Below are 17,879 nucleotides of genomic sequence, written 5' to 3'. Positions count from 1 at the left end.
TACATGTCCCATGCCTGCATCAGGGGCACTTTCTGCAGCGTGCGGCCTTCTGGGTAAGCACCACCGCCATTGTCGGCTTGTTTCCGATGTAAACTTCAGAGATCGTACCGTGTTGTGGAAATGACAAACTGCCTGAATTGTTTACGTAAGTTGCCTATTGCGTAAATCTGCAGTTCCGTGACAAAATTGTAATAGCTTGTATGCTTGAGGTTCAGCTTCATATCATTCTTTTAATTTTTTTGTGTAATCCACTGCCCGGGCTACTGCCAGTGAATCTGTCATCAAACAAAATATACCAAAGCTTTAAACAGTTCAAGATGCTTATTTTATTCACATATTGAAAGGAAGAAAAGTTCTACAGATGTGTTTTGTTCTGCATCATTTGACAAAAGATGCCCAGGATATAGGTTTAAGGTGGGAGGGGAAAGATTTAATAGGAATCAGAGGGGCAACTTATTCCACACAGAGGGTGGTGAGCACATGGAATGATAAGCTGCCGGAGATGGTAGTTGAGGCAGAAACTATAACAACATTTAGACAGGTACATGTATAGGGAAGGTTTAGAGGGATATGGACCAAACATGGGCAGGTGGGACTAGTGTAGACGGGGCACCTTGATCGGCATGGGCAAGCTGGGCCGAAGGGCCTGTTTCCATGCACAATGACTGCCAACAGCCTATATTCATGTGATAGTAGCAGAATTAGGCCATTCGGCCCATCAAGTCTACTCCGCCATTCAATCATGGCGTCATGGCATGTTACGTCTGTCCGGAAGAACCCTCCTGAAACTGTCTCCCGTTTTTCCCGACAGGTAAAGAGTTCCCGAGTACCTTTGAGTCGCTGGTTCAGAGGATCTGTCGCTACCTCTTCCACGTTGTTGCTCACATCTACTGCGCCCACTTCAAGGAGGTGGTGGCCCTGGAACTGCACCCCCACCTCAACACTTTGTACACGCACTTTCTCATCTTTGTCAGGGAGTTCAACCTCGTCGACCCCAAGGAGACGGCCGTGATGAGGGACTTAACGGATGTTCTCCTGAGTGGTGTACCTCAGCCCCAGAACCACGTCAACCACAGATGAGCTGACAACCGCTGCGCATCGTGGATGTTAGAAATATTTTCTTTAGTGGAAAGAATAATAACTTCAACGATCATGTTGCCCATGGCAATGCTGAAGTCATACGTGACCAACAAACCAGTAAACCCAACTGGCCCAAAATGGAGACCAGGTTGAACCCTCCCTGGAGTACTACAGTTATCCCCTCTAACAGCCTCGCTCAATGCCATCTTTTTCGAACAATATTAAGCTCCAGGTAGAGCTACTTGGCCCCTCTAATATGCGCCACTCCCCCTCTTTAACTAACCCAGAGAGTGTGCAATGAGATCCCTCGCCTCTGCGGAAGATTTGCCATAACTTGCTGGCTGCCAGTTATGAACGATGCCTAGCACTCATGAACTAACCTGCGTTGCTCAGTGCCAACACTGAAGCCTCCAGTTTCTTTAAACTGGATCTTCCGTGCCCAGAGTGTGGCACAGCTTGGTGCAATCAGCAGGCGGGGCAGTGCAAGTGGTGAGGTCCTCGGGTGACGGGATGGAAGGAATATAAAGACTTCCATTGTGTAGGTGCGGGTTTTTTGTCCTTGGTAGTTACCAGTTCCTGGGGTAATGTTCAGAGCCGAGCTGGAGGCAGCTTCTGCTTAACGGGACACGCTGCTATTCTTGTCCCATCCTCTTTTTATTCCTTGTATATATCGTTTGTTGGTGCCATCATGTGAGCTCTTTCGAGGATGATCATTCTAGAGTAACAGACCAGAGGTTTCTTCCCACGGCTGGTTTTATTTCCTGCATGCAATCTTTCCAAGCTACCACGGGCCCACCACTATTTGTCAGGTAACCTCAAAAACCCCCTCCCTTCCCTTCTGAAATATAGTTTCACTCCCTTTTGATGTGAATATTTGTTCCGATTGAGGTAGAATAACCCTGAAGGAAGACACAAAATGCTGGAGTAACTCAGCAACATGCTGGGGGTCCCGCCCCCTCCCCTGACATTGGTCTGAAGAAGGGTCTCGACTCATTCATTCTCTCCTGAGATGCTGCCTGACCCGCTGAGTTACTCCAGCCTTTTGTGCCTACCTTCAATTTGAACCAGCATCTGTAGTTATTTTTCTAGAATAGCCCAGAGCTTTATATTGCGGACAACTGCCCTGAGGCTTAATGAGTTGTAGAATGCAGACCCCCTCCCAACTCCGTGCCTCGGCCTTGGTGTCGGGTAGCCCCGCGGTGCTGCTGCGGTGTGGCGTTTTACCGCCCGCTCGCCACCGCTTCGCTACCATCAGTGAGGGTGTTTGGGTGCTGCCCAGTTCGTTCAGCTGCAGCTGGTGGGTGCTCTGGGCCAGGTTCAGGGTGACCGTTTGAGACTGCTGAAAGTTCTTTTATTTTTTTTATTAATGTACTACACTACTGAGGTGAGAGTGATGCGATGGGCAAAGGTGACATTTTGCTAATGGGTGACCAAGGGGTGTGTGTGTGAAATGCCTCCCGCCTGGGCCTCTGGGTTTGCAACGTGTTTGTGTGAGTTTTGCTTCTTGTCCCTGCATGATTGGGAACCAAACTGACGTGTGGCACGATGGCATTTAAAAAATGGAGGGGGTAAAGGTGCAAGCCTTTCCACCTGGGTTCCATCTGGATGTTTTGCTGTGAGAGATGCCATAGATGGGAGTAGTGGGTAAATTGTCCAGAAGCTGTTCGAGTTGTAATTCAAGAACCATTGTTTTGTTGGTTTTGAATGCCATAATCCTATTAGGATTGTGAGCGGTAGACTAATTGAACCCAATGGAACCATGGGCAGCGTGTGCTGCTTGTTTGGCTGCGACCCACTACAGTCAAGGAAGAGGTGAAGGTCAGATGGACGGTAGCTTCTGCTACTGCACGTGGTGTTTTCCTGAGATTTCAAAGGCCTTTAAAATACATTTAATGAGTCTCACTTATTTGACTCTTTTTTTTCCTGTCATGAATCATTAGAAAAGAACATTTCATTTGCTTTGAAGATAGACACAAAAAGCTGGAGAAACTCATTGGGTCAGGCAGCATCCCGGGAGAGAAGGAACAGGTGACGTTTCGGGTCGAGACCCTTCTTCAGACTGAGAGTCAGGGGAAAGGGAGACGAGAGATGTAGACGGTGATGTAGAGAGATAGAGAACAAATGAATGAAAGATGTGCATAAAAGTAACGATGATCAAGGAGACAGGAGCTGTGGGCTAGGTGAGAATGAGTTACAGACAATAAGACTCAACAAGGTGACTTTGAAGCTGGTACGACTTAGGTGGGGATGGGATGGAGAAAGAGGGGGGTTTGCAAGGGTTACTTGAAGGTAGAGAAATCAATATTAATACACCTGGGTTGTAAGCTGCCCAAGCGAAATATGAAGAACTGTCTGACCCGCTGAGTTACTACAGCTATTTGTGTCTCTCTTTGGTTTAAACCAGCATGTGCAGTTCCTTCCTACACATTTCATTTGTTTTGTCAGGTTTCTTTGAAGTGGCCTTGTGTGAACTAGATGGGCCAATCCCACTGTAGCACTGTGTTGTGACATTAGTGTCCGTCATTGTAAAAACTCTCCCCTTTTCCTTCAGTCTGAAGTGGGACCCAGATGTCACGTTTGGGCTAAGATTGATATCCTCTGAAGTCCATCAACTTTACCAATGCTTTGTTTGCTGGTCTGGAAAGTGTTTTGCTTTCACTGGTTGAGCTTAGGAGTGTACATACACCTATACCACGTTGGTGTATCTGTACTCTGGGAAAGAAACCGGTGACCAAGAATGAGCAAGGTCCCTGTTAAATGGCAAATCAGCTTTTATTGCAATGACGCCTCTTGGTGTTTGGAGCTTTGATGATCACACTTTACTCTCAGTAAGTCTACAGTGAAGGACTCATTAGGTCACAAGTGATAGGAGCAGAATGAGGCCATTCGGCCCATCAAGTCTACTCTGCCATTCAATCATGGCTGATCTATCCTCCTCTCTCAACCCCATTCTCCTGCCTTCTCTCCATAACCCCTGACATCCGTACTAATCAAGAATCTATCTCTGCCGTAAAAATATCCATTGACTTGGACTCCACCGCCTTCTGTGGCAAGAATTCCACAGATTCACCGCCCTCTGACTAAAGAAATTCCCCCTGATCTCGTTCCTAAAGGAAGTATAAGAAAATAACTGCAGATGCTGGTACAAATCGAAGGTATTTATTCACAAAATGCTGGAGTAACTCAGCAGGTCAGGCAGCATCTCAGGAGGGAAGGAATGGGTGACGTTTCGGGTCGAGACCCTTCTTCAGACTGAAGAAGGGTCTCGACCCAAAACGTCACCCATTCCTTCTCTCCTGAGATGCTGCCTGACCGGCTGAGTTACTCCGGCATTTTGTGAATAAAAATCTTTCCTAAAGGAACGTCCTTTAATTCTGAGGCTATGACCTCGAGTCCCAGACTCTCCCATTAGTAGAAACACCTTCTCCACATCCACTCTATCGAAGCTTTCGCTCTACGATATGTTTCCATCAGGTCCCCCCCCCCCCATTCTTCTAAACTCTAGCGAGTACAGGCCCAGTGCTGACAAATGCTCATCACATATTAACTCTTGGGAAGGGAAATCTGTCCCTGGTGAACTGACCAGGTGAGATGTCCACCATTGTACCGCGTTGGGAGTGGCTGCCCTGGGTTGTGTTTATGAAGTGCCATGTTTATTTTTGTTTCTACCACTTTTAAAGGCCAGAACAGTGCAATGGCTATCAGCACATTTATTAATGTTAATGAAATTTACTGTAATTTTCTCTTTGAAGGTAGACACAAAATGCTGGTGTAACTCAGCGGGTCGGGCCGCATCTCAGGAGAGAAGGAATGGGTCGAGACCCTTCTTCAGGCTGATGATAGGGGAGGGGGCGGGGACCCTTCTCTCCTGAGATGCTGCCTGACCCGCTGAGTTACTCCAGCATTTTGTGTCTACCTTCGATTTGAACCAGCATCTGCAGTTATTTTCCTTCAAAATTTTCCCCTCGGTAAGGCTATCTTGAGACAATAGACAATAGGTGCAGGAGGAGGCCCTTCGGCCCTTCGAGCCAGCACCGCCATTCAATGTGATCATGGCTGATCATTCTCAATCAGTACCCCGTTCCTGCCTTCTCCCCATACCCCCTGACTCCGCTATCCTTAAGAGCTCTATCTAGCTCTCTCTTGAATGCATTCAGAGAATTGGCCTCCACTGCCTTCTGAGGTAGAGAATTCCACAGATTCACAACTCAGACTGAAAAATGTTTTTCCTCATCTCAGTTCTAAATGGCCTACCCCTTATTCTTAAACTGTGGCCCCTTGTTCTGGACTCCCCCAACATTGGGAACATGTTTCCTGCCTCTAACGTGTCCAACCCCTTAATAATCTTATACGTTTCGATAAGATCTCCTCTCATCCTTCTAAAGTGTGACGGTAAGATATTTAAGAACTGCTCTGCTAATCTTTTGTTTATTTTCCTCTTGAGTGCAGACACTATTTATTTTGGCATGCTGTGTTTTTTTCCCCCTCTGATTTCATTGGAACAGAAAACAGACTGGGCAATCGGTCCGTGGGGGAGTGACAGGCAGGATCTCAAAGCATCCAGGTGCACCATTTTACCTTTCTGCATGGTATAAGTGCATATTACGCTACGTGAGGTCTAAGTGGATTATAATTCGGAATGTTTAGACTACAGGAGTGCCGCAATGAGCAGATTGCAAGTGCTTTCTCTTTGCAAAACGTATGTTTTTTTTAAAAAAAGCAAAGCTTGGTTTCAGAGTGACAGCATTGTTGATTCTGGAGGATGTAGGTACGTTGTGCCGGATGTGTACACAGCATACCTATGGAGACAGCCTCAGGGTGAACACAAGGTAGTAGTTCATGGGTCGGTCCCTCTCCTAAAATGGAAGGCAGTTGTCATCTCAAGTGAGAAGCAGTTGAAAGGGAGACGTTTTGGGGAGGGGGGAAACCAATCTGCTTTTGGTGCAGGAAAGGTTTCTGCAGCTTGGGTAGCTCACCATGTTTTGTTTTTGTGTGGTAGAGGGTCGGGGAAAAGACAATTTACACGTCAATTTGTAGGAGCAGTGACGACAGAAGCTTGAGGTGAGATTGCAAAGCAAACAAATCCGTGTCTGGCTGAATTCATGAGAGCTCCGGGAATGACTGAGTTATGTTGCCTGACGGCACGGTTTTATTTTGTTGCATTGTGCATGATACCTCCCTTCTGGGTCCACTGTGCGTTTTAGCTAGTGCAGGTTTTTAATGTTAACCTTTTACATTTTTTTAAAATTTATGTTGGAGCTACGGTGTTAGTCGTAGACTACTTAGTCCCAGGCTGTGTGTGGTGACAGTGCTGTGGCCAGGTAGCTCAGTTCCAGGTCAAAGACAGGATATATTCCATGTTGATATAATCCGGAGTGGCAGTGAAGCCAGGCTCAGGCATTCTGAAGCCGAGCAGACTTTCTTTTGGGTAGCAGATTTTTTTAAGCGTATGAATACTTTGATCCGATGTCCGGCTGATGTTCACTGGTGGACTGGAACAGAGATATCAGTTGAGCTCCCTCCCCTCCCCAATGTGTTGGGAAACGTTGGGTACACAGCAAGCGAACAGGGTCAGCTCAATCTCGAAGGAAAGGACCATTCTCGATCTCACTGGCTGAGCTAATGGAGCGTCGATGTAGTAAGGATTTATTTTGCATGGCCTGGCCTGGAATAATCTTGATTTCTCCTGCTGATTACTTGTTGAAACCCTTCTTGGGCGTGCGTGTGTGCCGCAGTGTGACAAGGCAGAGGCAAGCTGCACCCTATTTTTCGTTTCGTATAAATTTGATTTGATTTCTTGTAGACGTTTGATTTTATTCCTTTCTCGGGAGGAACCTTTGATTATTTGGACGGTTGTGAAGGAACAGTGTGGTTCGCAGTCGTTCACGGGCACTTTGGCACACTTAATGATAGGCTCACAGGAAAGTGTGCTGACAAGCTGCACCAAACCAAAAGGGATGTTTCAGTTCAATGTACAACTGATGGTGCTAGCTTGTTGCTGTAATGAGTTGTTAATTTACGGGAAACCCTCTAATAGTCTGTCAATACTGGATGTAATATAACTTCTTAATATCTCACATTGCATTTCACAACAAGAAATCGTAAAATAAAAGAATAACATTTACTGAATGTCTGCCTTTTGTTATTTTTTTAAACAAATCTCCGTATTTAAAATCCGTCTGTTTTATAGATTTTCATCTTCTGAATGTTCCTGTCCCAGGTTAATGTTAAGGGGTCCAAAATAATGCCAAAAGAGCAACTCAGTTAATGATTCATCGTCTGTTGACTTAACAGGTAAAAAACTGTGCCCTTAAAGGGATATATAGGCATGCGTCGCCTATATTATATCACAGACGTTTATTAGGGTCAGGTATTTGCATGGCTTCATCTGGCTTGCTTTTTCACTGAGAGCCACCAACTGTTTTAATGATTCCTGTATCATATCCTCTCATTTCTGAGCATTGGGTGGTGCAGCGGTAGAGTTGCTGCCTCACAGCGCCAGAGACCCGGGTTCGATCCTGACATGGGGTGCTGTCTGTACGGAGTTTGTACGTTCTCCCCATGACCTGTGTGGGGTTTTCCCCGGGTGCTCCAGTTTCCTCCCACACTCCAAAGACGTGCAGGTATGAGGGTTAATTTGGCTGCGGTAAAAATTGTAAATTGTCCCTAGTGTGTGGGGATCGCTGGTCGGTGCGGACTCGGTGGGCCAAAGGGCCTGTTTCCGCGCTGTATCTCTAAACTAAACTAAACTAAACCAAACCATGGGAGTTAGAGCCACTGTGTGGTGTTTGCCTAAACCACACTAGCACAGTAAGACTGCTTTGCATTCCTCTAGTCAGTATTTAGTTGAAATTTGTGCAGCTTGAACTTTACTTATAATAAAATTAGACCGACAATTCTCATATATGACTTTATTTGTTAATTTAAACTAGCCCACTAAATTCATATACAAATTTACAGGTTTGTTCAATTGATGAAGTATTATATTGATGGAGTTGAAGAAAATAATTAGGGCGGGCCAAAAAAAGCCCACTTTGCATGTAAGCATCCTGCTGTTTGTCAAGTCTTCTGGAGCAGACTAGTAATTCTGAGTGCAGTGCTGTACGTCTGAAACAGATGGTAACAGCACATTCAGCTTTACTGCATATTATAACTTAAAAAATAATAAACACACACACACACACACACACACACAGACATCGTGTACATACAGGCATTCAACGTACCGAACTGTAACCAGGAAGGAGTATTAAAGAAAAAAACACATTGGTGGCAGATTCACACAAGGAAGAATAAATGCTTTGTTTGTCCAGCCTTGAGTTTAAACATCTGCTGTCTGATGTGCAAACCTTTCGCCAACTAATAGTGTTGAGGTTAGGTTTAGTCTTCTGAGCCAACAGTGTTGCTGTCAAATGTTTTTAGGGAGTTGGGGGGGGGGGGGTGGGGGGGTAGGAGGACTTGCTGTTGGAACTGTGCAGATTTTCTTCTCTTTGACCTGATCCCCAGGTACCCCAGTTTCATAGATAAGATCGTGGCATCTGAATTGGAATGGTTCCTATTTCAGGGTCTGGGTCGGCCAGCACAGAAGAAGGGTCTCAACCCAAAACATCGCCCAGTCCTTTTCTCCAGAGATGCTGCAGCATGTCCCACTTAGTTACTCCAGCATTTGGTGTCTGTCTATCAGTGTAAACCAACATCTGCAGATCCTTCCTGCACAGACAGACCCAGTCACAGTCTTCATCTTGCATTAGCCCAGAGCCCTCAACTTCCCTTTATCAATGTTTCCCTTTTTAACAAAACTCAAAAGTGCTAGAGTAACACAGAGGGTCAGGCAGCATCTGTGGAAGGAATAGACGGGCGATGTTTCACATCGGGACCCTTCTTCAGACTGAGGAAACGTCGCCTGTCCATTCCCTCCGCAGATGCTGCTTGACCCGCTGAGTTACTCCAGCACTTTGTTTCTTGCTCTAGATTCCAACATCAGCAGTTCCTTCCATCTCCATTTCTTTTTAAACATTCCCATGGGATTAACGTTGTTTGTGCCTTAATTTTAACGAAGAGGAAAATCAATTGGAGTCTAAAACACAGCAACTCACCATGGGGAAACCTCAACTTACACCATCTATCCTACGTCACAGAGTGATACAGTGTGGAAACAGGCCCTTCAGCCCAACTTGCCCACACCGGCCAACAATGTCCCAGCTACACTAGTCCCACCTGCCCACATTTGGTCCATATCCCTACAAACCTGTCCTATCCATGTACCTGTCTATCTGTTTCTTAAACGTTGGGATAGTAGTCCCTGCCTCAACTACCTCCTCTGACAGCTCGTTCCATACGCCCACTACCCTTTCTGTGAACAAGTTACCCCTCAGGTACCTCTTAAATCTTTTCCCCTTCACCTTAAGCCTATGTCCTCTGGTCCCTGATTCATCTACTGTGGGCAAGAGACAGACATCACGTTATATTCTCTCTTTTCCACCATATTTCTTTTTCTGCTGTTGTGCCCCTGTGACTTGAAGGGGAAAATGTGAGGGGAAAGAAAGCTGTAGGACTGCTCTGATATTCCATCAGACCATGACTTATAGAGTGCCCTGTGCTTCCAACATAGGCACCAGAAAATCGACACAAAAAGCTGGAGTAACTCAGCGGGACAGGCAGCATCTCTGGAGAGAAAGAATGAGTGACGTTTTGGGTGGAGATTCAGGGTTGCGACCCGAAACGTCACCCATTCCTTCTCTCCAGCGATGCTGCCTGTCCCGCTGAGTTACTCCAGCATTTTGTGTCCATCTTTGGTGTAAACCAGCATCTGCAGTTCCTTCTTACACAAAGGGGCCCGAGCCAGACTTCGAGTCACAGAGTGAAACAGCGTGGGAACAGGCCGTTCGGCCCAACTTGTCCACACCGGCCAACGTGTCCCAACTATACTAGTCACACCTGCCTACTTTGGTCCATATCCCTCCAAACCTAACTGCACCTACTCTGCTGTAAGATGCAAACCAGAGATCTGAATGCCCCAACCTACCATTCAGAATGCAGAGCTACAAAAAATAATTCTTACTCTGGTTCCCCCCCGGACCACTCTTAAATGGGAAGCTTTGTCCACAGCTGTGTCAGGTGTGCAGCAGAAAGTTCAAAGAAAAATCCTTCCCGAATTGAAAACACAAAATCTGAAAGGGGGTTTCTGTACAACCCTGGGGCAAGCGATGGAGGAGGGGGGAGAGGGGGTGGGGGGTGGGGATGTTAACATCTGAAATGTCTCATGAGTTTTCGAAACAGCAGCTAAATTTCGTTCCTCCGCTCGACGGTACGGTTGATGGTTTGTGCTTGCTTCAGTGATCCGTGCTCCAGGACAAGGCGAGGGTTTTGCATAAAATAGGACGGGCGCCGTCATCCTGCAATGTCACCAACAAGAGAAGGAAAGAGCAGAGAACCTGCTTGGTCGGCCCGCCTCGTCAACTTGTCCCTCTCCACCAGAGGCTGCACAGAGCAAGGGGTCCTCCTGAATTTCCTCGTGGCCAAACCATGCAAGTCCGGCCTGCTGGCAGCTGCTCCTTCCCCCAACACCCCACTTGGGGGTGGAGGGAGGGATGGAGGGAGGGATGGAAGAGGTTGGCAGGGACCCTCAGCCTCGCACTATCCCGGCTTGTAGACACCAGTTCCATTAATGTCTTGAAGCAGACTCGGACACGATGGGTGTGTGAGTCCAACCCCCCCCCCCCCCCCCCCCCCCCCAAGCTGTGACCCATGCAATCCTGAAATAATAAGATAAAAGGGGAACTACAGAGGTTGCATCCAGCTCCATTTCCCTTCTTGTTTAAAGATATTTACATCCTCGCAAAGACAACGTGAGATGCCTCCATTTCTTTTTGTTTTCGAGTAGAGTCTGTCAAGTTTTTTTCACTTGCTGGATCAGTTTACGGTTGGCTTTGGGTGCCGTTGGAAGATAAGAGTTTGGGCTTCTCCTTCAAGGAGGACGAGTGCTTGGAATCTCCTCGCCTGAAGTGCTCCACCGACTCGGAGTCGTTCCACGCCCGCGGCATGCTCTGCGCCCCTCGGATCGACGTACCCGCTGGGTGGCTGAACTGCCCGTTCTTCTCGTCTGTGGGGGGGGGGGGGAGGGAGAGTGAGGGGGGGGAGTGGGTGAGGGGGGGAGGGGAGGGAGGTGGGTGAGGGGGGGAGTGGGGGGAGGGGAGAGAGTGGGTATGGGGGGGGAGTGGGTATGGGGAGAGGGGGGGGAGAGTGGGTGAGAGAGGGGGAGAGGGTGAGGGCAGAGAAAGTGGGTGAGAGGGAGGAAGGGTGGGTGAGGTGAGAGGAAAGGGTGAGAGAGAAGGGGGTTGGGAGAGAGTGAGGGGGGAGAGTGGGTGAGAGAGGGGATAGGAGCGAGAGTGAGGGGGGGAAGATAGGGGAGGGAGTGAAGAAGGGTGGGTGAGGGAGAGAGTGAGAGGAAAGGGAGAGGGAGGAAGAGGGGTGGAATGAGGGGGATGGAGGGAGGAAGGGAGAGAGTGGGTGAGAGTGAGGGGGTAGGTGGGAGGGGATGGAGAGGGTGGGAGAGAGCAGAGGTGGGGGGAAGAAAGGGGGAGGTAGGTGAAGTGGGAGAGGGAAAACGGATGGAGGGGAGAGGTGGATTGGGGGAGAGGGGGGTAGGAGATAGAGAGAGGGGGAGGGAGATGAAGGGAAAGAGAAAAAGAAAGGATGAACAGTTACAAATAATAAACTGCCACCGGGGAGAAATCTAAAATGAGAACCTAGACTCGTACAGTTTCCAATGGATTGGAGTTTGGGAAAAGTCATGAAATCACACCTGTCCATGATGGAACCTGGCCCTTCCTGTGGTCTACCCAGGTAACCGGACACAATGAGCATCAGTGGTCACTCACCTGCTAGTGTTTGGGCCAAGGGCTGATCGTGTGCACTCAACAACTGTGCTTGAATCGTTTCCACAACCCGTTTGAATCTACGGCTGGGCCCTGCAGAGGACAAAGAGCTTGTTAGCACCAAACCCAGCGGTCCCGGTGGTGGTCTCCCAATCTGACGTGCGTCCAACCCCTGCCCGTGAGACCTTTCAGTGAGATCGTCGGCACGATTCACGGAATGAGACTGTTTTATTACATGTGGAATATCAATAGACAATAGGTGCAGGAGGAGGCCATTCGGCCCTTCGAGCCAGCACCGCCATTCAATGTGACCGTGGCTGATCATTCTCAATCAGTACCCCGTTCCTGCCTTCTCCCCATACCCCCTGACTCCGCTATCATTAAGAGCTATCTTGATATCCTGGAATTTTATGCCAGCAGATTTCACACAGTTTAGAGATACAGCGCGGAAACAGGCTCTTCGGCCCACCGAGCCCGTGCCGACCAGCGATCCCCATACATTAACACTCTCCTACACCCACTAGGGACAATTTACAATTTTTACCAAGGCCAAATTAACCTACAGACCTGCACGTCTTTGGGAGGTAGAAGGAAACGAGAGCACCCGGAGAAAACCCACCGCAGGTCAGGGAGAGAACGTAAAAAAACTCCGTACAGACAGCACCCGTGGTCAGGATCGAACCTGGGTCTCTGGCGCTCTGAGGCGGTAACTCTACCGCTGCGCCACCGTGCCTCTAAGCATCTACAGCCTTTAGGAGGCGGAAGAGTGTCAGGTTCCACCACAACTTCTTGGAAGAAATGTTTGCTGCTTCCTACCTTACCCAGTTCAGATCTTGTGCCCAGTTTAAACATCCTGATTGTATGTACAGTGGTTATGGTTTCCTGCGTGCAGTTCTAGATGCCCTGTACCACAGAAGCCTGTGGAGGCCAAGTCAGCGGCTATTTTTAAGACAGAGATGGATAGATAGATTCTTGATTAGTGCGGGTGTCAGAGGTTATGGGGAGAAGGCAGGAGAATGGGGAGAGATAGATCAGCCACGATTGAATGGCGGAGTAGACTTGATGGGCCGAATGGCCTAATTCTGCTCCTATCCACTGATGACCTTTTTACAGGAAGCATGTGGAAGCTTCAGAGATGGCACAGAAGAGGTTTACCACGATGCTGTCTGAATTAGAGTTAGTAACTATGAGGAGCAGTGAGACAAACTTGGATTGTTTTCCCTGGGTTGATGGGAGGCCTGGTAGAAGTGTACAAAATGATGAGAGGCATAGATTTTTTTCCTAGTCAGATGTGCAGCACTTTGGTCAACTTGGGTTGTTTTTAAATGTGCTATACAAATAAATTGACTTGACTTGACTTGACTAGATAGGGTAGACAGTCAGATCCTCATTCCCAGCGGGAAATGTAGGCAAATTTTAAAGATGTGTGGGGAAATTCTTTTTACACAGAGCGTAGTTAGTATTTAGCATGGGACACAGGCCCTTCAGCCCACTGGGTTCACACCGATCATAAATCATCTGTTCGCACCACTTCTATGTTGTCCCACTTTCGCATCCTTTCCCCTGCTGAAGAAGGGTCTCGACCCGAAACATCGCCCACTCCTCCTCTCCAGGGATGCTGCCTGACCCCAGCTTTTCGCGTCTATCTCCTGCACACCAGGGGGCTATTTTCAGAGGGGCCAATTAACCTCCAAACCCGCATGTCTTTGGCGTGCGGGGGGAAACCGGAGCACCCGGAGGAAACCCACGCCGCCACAGGAAGAAGGTGCAAACTCCGCACAGACAGCAGCCGACGACAGGTTCTGGCGCTGTGAGGCAGCAGCTTTACCAGCTGCACCACCGTACAGCCCCAACCTGAGTAGAGAGAGAGACGCAAAATGCTGGAGTAACTCAGTCTGAGGAAGGGTCTCGACCCGAAACGTCGCCCATTCCTTCTCTCCAGAGATGCTGCCCGACCCGCTAGTTACTCCAGCATTTTGTGTCTACAGTTTAAACCAGCATCTGCAGTTCCTTCCCAGTTCCGACCCAACTTGAGTAGTGTAAGAGTTGCTGAAGATTCCTCCATTTGCAGTCTGGTACGCCTTAACCTAAGATTCCCGGTCTATTTTTGTTGTTGTTTCGTTTAGAGATACAGCGCAGAAACAGGCCCTTTGGCCCATTGGGCCCAGCGTTCCCCACACACTAACACGATCCTACACCCACTAGGGACAATTTTTACATTTACCAAGCCAACTAACCTACTCCAAAACCTGCACGTCTTTGGAGTGCGGGAGGAAACCGAAGATCTCGGAGAAAACCAAACGCAGGTCACGGGGAGAAGGTGCAAACTCCGTACAGACATCACCCGTGGTCGGGATGGACCCGGGTCTCCGGCGCTGCGTTCGCTGTCAGGCAGAGTCTATCCCGGGCATCGCAGCGTTCCGCTCCTCACCTGACATCAGCGTGAAGGTGACGGAGTAGATGCCGTTCTCTCTCTGGGCCTCGGCTCCCTCCGCGTACGTGATGTCCACCTGGAACTTGATCGGTTTCTGGAAGACAGTCGGGCCCCCCACCGACTTGTACTCTGCACGAAAACTGGTCTGCGATATAACGCTGTGGCTCAAACTAGGGATCTGGGGAAGCAAAGGTTAGCAAAGGGGTGTAAGGTCCTGCCATTCTCTCCCATGAGCTGGGGTCCGGTCCAACTCACCGCCACCCCATTGCCCATGGAACCCAAACAATGCTGACAACTGCACTCTGTAACTTCTTGGTTGGTTCTTGGTTCTTGGTCCTCCAAAATATTCCAAATGGAATTTAAACTGTAGGTGGATACAGCGAGGAAACAGGCCCTTCGGCCCACCGAGTCCGCGCCGACCAGCGATCCCCGCACACTAACACTATGCTACACACACTAGGGACAATGTTACATTTATACCAAGCCAATTAACCTACAAATCTGCACGTCTTCGGGGGGGGAAACCGAAGATCTCGGAGATGACCCACGCAGGTCACGGGGAGAACGTACAAACTCCGTACAGACAGCACCCGTAGTCGGGATGGAACCCGGGTCTCCGGCACTGCATTCGCTGTAAGGCAGCAACTCTACCGCTGCGCCACCGAGTGATATCTTCTAATTCTCTCTTGAGTAAACAGAAGGTTAGGAAAGGATTGGCGACTCACCGAGAGGAAGGCGTGAACGATGTCCGCTTTGATGGAGCTCAGAGGCTTGTCTCTGATGACAATGAATATCTGTTCCTCTTTGTCCAGGGTAATAAAGTTTCCAAACCACGACTTCTTCGCAAGTCTGCCAGATGGAGAAAACAGGCTTTTATTCAGCTTGCAGGCAGGGGCAATGTCAGATTGCCGCAGGGAGAAAAAGATCCCGTGTTTGATGGGACTGTGTACAAGCTCACAGGTTATAGGAGTAGAATTAGGCCATTCGGCCCATCGAGTCCACTCTGCCATTGAATCGTGGCTGATCTCTGCCTCCTAATCCCATTTTCCTGCCTTCTCCCCATAACCCTTGACACCCGTTCTAATCAAGAACTTGTCTGTCTCTGCCTTAAAAATATCTACTGACTTGGTCTCCACAGCCCTCTGTGGCGATGAGTTCCACAGATTCACCACCCTCTGACTAACGAAGTTTCTCCTCACCTTTTTAAAAGAGTGCCCTATAATTCTGAGGCTGTGGCCTCTGGTTCAAGACTCTCCCATCAGTGGAAACATCCTCTCCACATCAACTCTATCTATGCCCTTCATTATTCTGTACGTTTCAATGAGGTCCCCCCTCATCCTTCTAAACTCCACCGTGTAGAGGCCTAGTGCCGACAAACGCACATAATATGTTGTGGAGGGAGGTATGCATGGAACACAGAACAATGCAGAAGGTAGACACAAAATGCTGGAGTAACTCAGCGGGACAGGCAGCATCTCTGGAGAGAAGGAATGGGTGACGTTTCGGGTCGAGACCCATCTTCCGACGAAGGGTGTTCTTCACCAGAAAAAGGGTCTCGCTCGACCTGAAACGTCACCCATTCCTTCTCTCCAGAGATGCTGCCTGACCCACTGAGTTACTCCAGCATTTTGTGTCTATCTTCGGGTTAAACCAGCATCTGCAGTTCCTTCCTACACTCTTCCATTCATTTGTTCTCTATCGCTCTACAACACTGTCTACACCTCTCGTTTCCCTCTCCCCTGACTCTCAGTCTGAAGAAGGGTCTCGACCTGAAACGTCACCCATTCCTTCTCTCCAGAGATGCTGCCTGACCCGCTGAGTTACTCCAGCATCTTGTGTCTACCTTCGATTTAAACCAGCATCTGCAGTTTTCTTTCCTACAATGGCAGTCTTGATTTTGTTATCACTTTGTTTCTGTGTTTAATTGAATAAAAGCTTCTTGTTAAGGAAAATAAAAGGGGGGCTGGTTTGATACAGTAGAGAACTCCCTCTCCATCCCCACTGGCACTGTAGATTGGGCAGGCTGGGTCTCAGGAGGAAGAGGGGTGAGAGGTGTATAAATAAGATCATGAGAGGAATAGATCGGGTGAATGTACACAGGGTATTTTACCCAGAGTTGGGGAATCGAGGACCAGTGGACACGTTAGAGGCAGGAAACATGTTCCCAATTAGAAGGATGAGAGGAGATCTTATCGAAACGTATAAGATTATTAAGGGGTTGGACACGTTAGAGGCAGGAAACATGTTCCCAATGTTGGGGGAGTCCAGAACCAGGGGCCACAGTTTAAGAATAAGGGGTAGGCCATTTAGAACTGAGTTGAGGAAAAACTTTTTCAGTCAGAGAGTTGTGAATCTGTGGAATTCTCTGCCTCAGAGGGCAGTGGAGGCCAATTCTCTGAATGCATTCAAGAGAGAGCTGGATAGAGCTCTTAAGGATTGCGGAGTCAGGGGGTATGGGGAGAAGGCAGGAACGGGGTACTGATTGAGAATGATCAGCCATGATCACATTGAATGGCGGTGCTGGCTCGAAGGGCCGAATGGCCTCCTCCTGCACCTATTGTCTATTGACACAGGTTTAAGATGAGAGGGGAGAGATTTTATTTAATGAGACAGGCCATGTGCCCATACACTAACATCACAGGCACAGTCTGAAGACCCCAAACGTCACCCATTCCTTCTCTCCAGAGATGCTGCCCGTCCCGCTGAGTAACTCCAGAATTTGTAGTCTGACTCCAGGGTAGGGGACAGATACAGCTTTGGCCTGGGCAGCTTGCAGCCCAGTGGTATCAACAGTGACTTCTCCAACTTTAGATATTTCCTCTGTCCCTCTCTTCCCCTCCTCCTTCCCAGATCTCCCACTGTCATCCTGTCTCCACCTATATCCTTCCTTTGTCCCGCCCCCCTGACATCAGTCTGAAGATGGGTCTCGACCCGAAACGTCACCCATTCCTTCTCTCCCGAGATGCTGCCTGACCTGCTGAGTTACTCCAGCATTTTGTGAATAAAAACCTTCGATTTGTACCAGCATCTGCAGTTATTTTCTTACTCTACAATGTCTACAAACACTCCCTGGCTAACACACGTTCCCATCGCACTGCCCAGGTCAGGGTTAGTTCCAGGGTAAAACACCTCCAGGTGCCCCTTCACGTCTAAACTTACTCTGGAGATGACTCCGGCGTTAGGCTGGACATTTCCTCTGTGGGTACTGGATGGATGGGAGGAAGGAAGCAGAGAGAGAAAGAGAGAGAGAGAGAATGTTGGTTAATCGTGCCTCCATGGATAACCAGCTCATTAACAGCTCATTTGAGCTCTGGACTCCAGGGTCCCATGGTGGTGGTTGCAGCACCGCCTACTGCTGACAGTATAGAGAGAGCCATAGTGTCATACAGCACAGAAACAGGCCCTTCGGCCCAACTGGCCCATGCCGACCAACATGCCCCATCTACACCAGTCCCATCTGCCTGCATTTGCTCCATATCCCTCCAAAC

At 48.6% G+C, this 17,879-nt stretch overlaps 2 protein-coding genes across 3 annotated transcripts in view; one reads left to right on the top strand and one right to left on the bottom strand.

Annotated features, from left to right (window-relative positions):
- LOC144611468 (MOB kinase activator 2-like) overlaps positions 1–4,299 on the top strand; it is a 41,623-nt gene extending 37,324 nt beyond the window's left edge. For both annotated transcript variants that reach the window (XM_078430589.1, XM_078430588.1), the window contains exon 5: positions 812–4,299. In XM_078430589.1, the coding sequence (XP_078286715.1) occupies positions 812–1,080 (269 nt within the window). In that variant the 3' untranslated portion in view covers positions 1,081–4,299. The remainder of the gene's footprint in view (positions 1–811) is intronic.
- A 5,330-nt stretch (positions 4,300–9,629) lies between these two features.
- LOC144611410 (uncharacterized) overlaps positions 9,630–17,879 on the bottom strand; it is a 52,855-nt gene continuing 44,605 nt past the window's right edge. Inside the window, 5 exon segments of the mRNA XM_078430479.1 lie at positions 9,630–11,182; positions 11,961–12,050; positions 14,389–14,569; positions 15,117–15,240; positions 17,551–17,596. Of these exon segments, the coding sequence (XP_078286605.1) occupies positions 10,998–11,182; positions 11,961–12,050; positions 14,389–14,569; positions 15,117–15,240; positions 17,551–17,596 (626 nt within the window). The 3' untranslated portion in view covers positions 9,630–10,997.

This window comes from Rhinoraja longicauda, chromosome 40 (assembly GCF_053455715.1).
Source record: "Rhinoraja longicauda isolate Sanriku21f chromosome 40, sRhiLon1.1, whole genome shotgun sequence".
Taxonomy (NCBI): domain Eukaryota; kingdom Metazoa; phylum Chordata; class Chondrichthyes; order Rajiformes; family Arhynchobatidae; genus Rhinoraja; species Rhinoraja longicauda.
The sequence above is the reverse complement of the archived record's forward strand: the minus strand, read 5'-3'. Positions and strand labels throughout refer to the sequence as shown.